Genomic DNA, 5,000 nt, shown 5'->3' with positions numbered 1-5,000 from the left:
GGTGAGCGTGTGTGTTTCGTCTGAGTGTATGTTTTGAGCATGCACGTGTTTATGTCCCCCAACACTGTCCCATCTCTAATCTTCCTCTGTCTCTGTGTGAATGTCTCTCCCGCGCCTTGTGTCCATGAATTATGCCTGCGGCTGGCGCGTGTGTGTGTGAATGTTTCCATGAATTATGCCTTAATAAAAGCACTGCTTTATAAATGTCTTCATCTCTTCAGCTCTGCAGCTTCCTGCACTACCGGAATACCCTCAGTATACTACCAGAATACCCTCAGTACACTACCAGAATACCCTCAGTACACTACCAGAATACCCTCAGTACACTACCAGAATACCCTCAGTACACTAACAGAATACCCTCAGTACACTACCAGAATACCCTCAGTACACTACCAGAATACCCTCAGTACACTACCAGAATACCCTCAGTACACTACCAGAATACCCTCAGTACACTACCAGAATACCCTCAGTACACTACCAGAATACCCTCAGTACACTAACAGAATACCCTCAGTACACTACCAGAATACCCTCAGTACACTACCAGAATACCCTCAGTACACTACCAGAATACCCTCAGTACACTAACAGAATACCCTCAGTACACTAACAGAATACCCTCAGTACACTACCAGAATACCCTCAGTACACTACCAGAATACCCTCAGTACACTAACAGAATACCCTCAGTATACTACCAGAATACCCTCAGTATACTACCAGAATACCCTCAGTACACTAACAGAATACCCTCAGTACACTACCAGAATACCCTCAGTACACTAACAGAATACCCTCAGTACACTACCAGAATACCCTCAGTATACTACCAGAATACCCTCAGTATACTAACAGAATACCCTCAGTACACTACCAGAATACCCTCAGTACACTAACAGAATACCCTCAGTACACTAACAGAATACCCTCAGTATACTACCAGAATACCCTCAGTATACTAACAGAATACCCTCAGTATACTAACAGAATACCCTCAGTATACTAACATAATACCCTCAGTATACTAACAGAATACCCTCAGTACACTACCAGTGCCTTGTCTGTTCAGACCCTCAGTACCAGTCTGTTGTCTGTTCAGACCCTCAGTAACAGTGTGTTGTCTGTTCAGACCCTCAGTGACAGTAACAGTGTGTTGTCTGTTCAGACCCTCAGTAATATTGTGTGTTTCTCCATTCTGTTTCAGTGGTTGTGTTATAATAATATTGTGTGTTTCTCCATTCTGTTTCAGTGGTTGTGTTATAATAATATTGTATGTTTCTCCATTCTGTTTCAGTGGTTGTGTTATAATAATATTGTGTGTTTCTCCATTCTGTTTCAGTGGTTGTGTTATAATAATATTGTGTGTTTCTCCATTCTGTTTCAGTGGTTGTATTATAATAATATTGTGTGTTTCTCCATTCTGTTTCAGTGGTTGTGTTATAATAATATTGTGTGTTTCTCCATTCTGTTTCAGTGGTTGTATTATAATAATATTGTGTGTTTCTCCATTCTGTTTCAGTGGTTGTATTATAATAATATTGTGTGTTTCTCCATTCTGTTTCAGTGGTTGTGTTATAATAATATTGTGTGTTTCTCCATTCTGTTTCAGTGGTTGTGTTATAATAATATTGTGTGTTTCTCCATTCTGTTTCAGTGGTTGTATTATAATAATATTGTGTGTTTCTCCATTCTGTTTCAGTGGTTGTATTATAATAATATTGTGTGTTTCTCCATTCTGTTTCAGTGGTTGTGTTATAATAATATTGTGTGTTTCTCCATTCTGTTTCAGTGGTTGTGTTATAATAATATTGTGTGTTTCTCCATTCTGTTTCAGTGGTTGTGTTATAATAATATTGTGTGTTTCTCCATTCTGTTTCAGTGGTTGTGTTATAATAATATTGTGTGTTTCTCCATTCTGTTTCAGTGGTTGTGTTATAATAATAATTGTATTGTGTGTTTCTCCATTCTGTTTCAGTGGTTGTGTTATAATAATATTGTGTGTTTCTCCATTCTGTTTCAGTGGTTGTGTTATAATAATATTGTGTGTTTCTCCATTCTGTTTCAGTGGTTGTATTATAATAATATTGTGTGTTTCTCCATTCTGTTTCAGTGGTTGTATTATAATAATATTGTGTGTTTCTCCATTCTGTTTCAGTGGTTGTGTTATAATAATATTGTGTGTTTCTCCATTCTGTTTCAGTGGTTGTGTTATAATAATATTGTGTGTTTCTCCATTCTGTTTCAGTGGTTGTATTATAATAATATTGTGTGTTTCTCCATTCTGTTTCAGTGGTTGTATTATAATAATATTGTGTGTTTCTCCATTCTGTTTCAGTGGTTGTGTTATAATAATATTGTGTGTTTCTCCATTCTGTTTCAGTGGTTGTGTTATAATAATATTGTGTGTTTCTCCATTCTGTTTCAGTGGTTGTGTTATAATATTGTGTGTTTCTCCATTCTGTTTCAGTGGTTGTGTTATAATACTATTGTGTGTTTCTCCATTCTGTTTCAGTGGTTGTGTTATAATAATATTGTGTGTTTCTCCATTCTGTTTCAGTGGTTGTGTTATAATAATATTGTGTGTTTCTCCATTCTGTTTCAGTGGTTGTGTTATAATAATATTGTGTGTTTCTCCATTCTGTTTCAGTGGTTGTGTTATAATAATATTGTGTGTTTCTCCATTCTGTTTCAGTGGTTGTGTTATAATAATATTGTGTGTTTCTCCATTCTGTTTCAGTGGTTGTGTTATAATAATATTGTGTGTTTCTCCATTCTGTTTCAGTGGTTGTGTTATAATAATATTGTGTGTTTCTCCATTCTGTTTCAGTGGTTGTGTTATAATAATATTGTGTGTTTCTCCATTCTGTTTCAGTGGTTGTGTTGAAGTGTGTTATAATAATATTGTGTGGTTCTTTGCCTTCTCTTTGTCCACCAGCTCTGATCAACCTGTTGAAATTCCTGCTGTCCAATGAGACCGTTCTGTTGGCCAAGCACAACATCTTTCACCTGGCTCTACTGGTGAGAACACACATACATCCATTAATATCTACCCCTAGACCCTAACCCATAGCTCCTAACCCATAACTCCTAACCCCTAGCTCCTAACCCATAGCTCCTAACCCCTAGCTCCTAACCCCTATCCCCTAACCCATAGCTCCTAATCCATAGCTCCTAACCCCTAGCTCCTAACCCATATATCCTAACCCCTAACCCCTAGCTCCTAACCCCTAGTCTCTAACCCCTAGTCTCTAACCCATAGCTCCTAACCCTAGACCCTTCCCTAGACCCTTACCCCTGACCCTGACGCTAACCCCTAACCCCTGACCTTAACCCCTAGACCTTAACCCCTAGACCCTAGCTCCTAACCCCTAGACTCTAACCCCTAGCTCCTAATCCCTAGACCCTGTTCTGTTGGCCTCTAGCCTCTAACACTAGACTGTTCTGTTGGCCTCTAGCACTAGACTGTTCTGTTGGCCTCTAACACTAGACTGTTCTGTTGTTCTCTAGCCTCTAACACTAAACTGTTCTGTTGGCCTCTAGCCTCTAACACTAGACTGTTCTGTTGGCCTCTAACACTAGACTGTTCTGTTGGCCTCTAACACTAGACTGTTCTGTTGGCCTCTAACACTAGACTGTTCTGTTGGCCTCTAACACTAAACTGTTCTGTTGGGCCTCTAACACTAAACTGTTCTGTTGGCCTCTAGCCTCTAACACTAGACTGTTCTGTTGGCCTCTAGCCTCTAACACTAGACTGTTCTGTTGGCCTCTAGCCTCTAACACTAGACTGTTCTGTTGGCCTCTAACACTAGACTGTTCTGTTAGCCTCTAACACTAGACTGTTCTGTTGGCCTCTAGCCTCTAACACTAGACTGTTCTGTTGGCCTCTAGCCTCTAACACTAGACTGTTCTGTTGGCCTCTAGCCTCTAACACTAGACTGTTCTGTTGGCCTCTAACACTAGACTGTTCTGTTGGCCTCTAGCCTCTAACACTAGACTGTTCTGTTGGCCTCTAGCCTCTAACACTAGACTGTTCTGTTAGCCTCTAGCCTCTAACACTAGACTGTTCTGTTGGCCTCTAACACTAGACTGTTCTGTTGGCCTCTAGCCTCTAACACTAGACTGTTCTGTTGGCCTCTAGCCTCTAACACTAGACTGTTCTGTTGGCCTCTAACACTAAACTGTTCTGTTGGCCTCTAACACTAAACTGTTCTGTTGGCCTCTAACACTAAACTGTTCTGTTGGCCTCTAGCCTCTAACACTAGACTGTTCTGTTGGCCTCTAACACTAAACTGTTCTGTTGGCCTTGCTGGTGAGAACACACACACACACACAGATTTGCACACAGATTTGCACGCAGACACACACACACACACACACACACACACACACCCTTCCGCTCGCTCATGTTGTATCTGTGTCCGTGTGTTTGAATGTGTTTATAGAGACTGATAGAGTGGTGTCTCAAAGTGCTGAGTGATGAGCTCTGTCTGAGGTCTGTTTCAGTTCCACTATTACAGAATAATCACAGGTTTGATTGTTATGTCATGAATTAATGACATAACAATGATTTCAGAGCTTTTTAATGTACATTCCAAACATGGTGAACATTCTATTGTCTCTGTCAGGTCCACACTGGGTGGACATCAATAGAATAATAGGACTATGAAATAATGAAATATTACTGTATATTACTTATACTTATTTTCTGTACAGGGCGGAGCAGGCAGCCAGCCAGACAATGTTATCTCTGTTCAGGCAGTAGCAGTCAGCCAGCCAGACAATGTTATCTCTGTTCAGGCAGTAGCAGTCAGCCAGCCAGACAATGTTATCTCTGTTCAGGCAGTAGCAGTCAGCCAGCCAGACAATGTTATCTCTGTTCAGGCAGTAGCAGGCAGCCAGCCAGACAATGTTATCTCTGTTCAGGCAGTAGCAGGCAGCCAGCCAGACAATGTTATCTCTGTTCAGGCAGTAGCAGTCAGCCAGCCAGACAATGT

The 5,000-nt window shown here is 40.6% G+C and overlaps 1 protein-coding gene and 1 long non-coding RNA gene across 3 annotated transcripts in view; one reads left to right on the top strand and one right to left on the bottom strand.

Annotated features, from left to right (window-relative positions):
- Positions 1-5,000, top strand: part of armh3 (armadillo like helical domain containing 3) — a 58,044-nt gene that overhangs the window by 46,466 nt on the left and 6,578 nt on the right. Inside the window, exon 22 of the mRNA XM_052528058.1 lies at positions 2,942-3,024. Coding sequence (XP_052384018.1) covers positions 2,942-3,024 — 83 coding nt within the window. The remainder of the gene's footprint in view (positions 1-2,941; positions 3,025-5,000) is intronic.
- Positions 3,682-4,224, bottom strand: LOC127932434 (uncharacterized). 2 transcript variants are annotated; one of them, XR_008145286.1, is made up of 3 exons: positions 4,205-4,224; positions 4,028-4,112; positions 3,682-3,928 (listed from the first exon to the last, which is right to left on the bottom strand). It is a non-coding gene; the product is annotated as an uncharacterized LOC127932434 (long non-coding RNA). The 2 variants fall into 2 exon arrangements; XR_008145287.1 differs by lacking the exon at positions 4,205-4,224 and adding an exon at positions 4,179-4,198.

This window comes from Oncorhynchus keta, chromosome 10, assembly GCF_023373465.1.
Source record: "Oncorhynchus keta strain PuntledgeMale-10-30-2019 chromosome 10, Oket_V2, whole genome shotgun sequence".
Taxonomy (NCBI): domain Eukaryota; kingdom Metazoa; phylum Chordata; class Actinopteri; order Salmoniformes; family Salmonidae; genus Oncorhynchus; species Oncorhynchus keta.
Note: the sequence above shows the minus strand (reverse complement) of the source record. Positions and strands in the feature narration are given on the sequence as shown.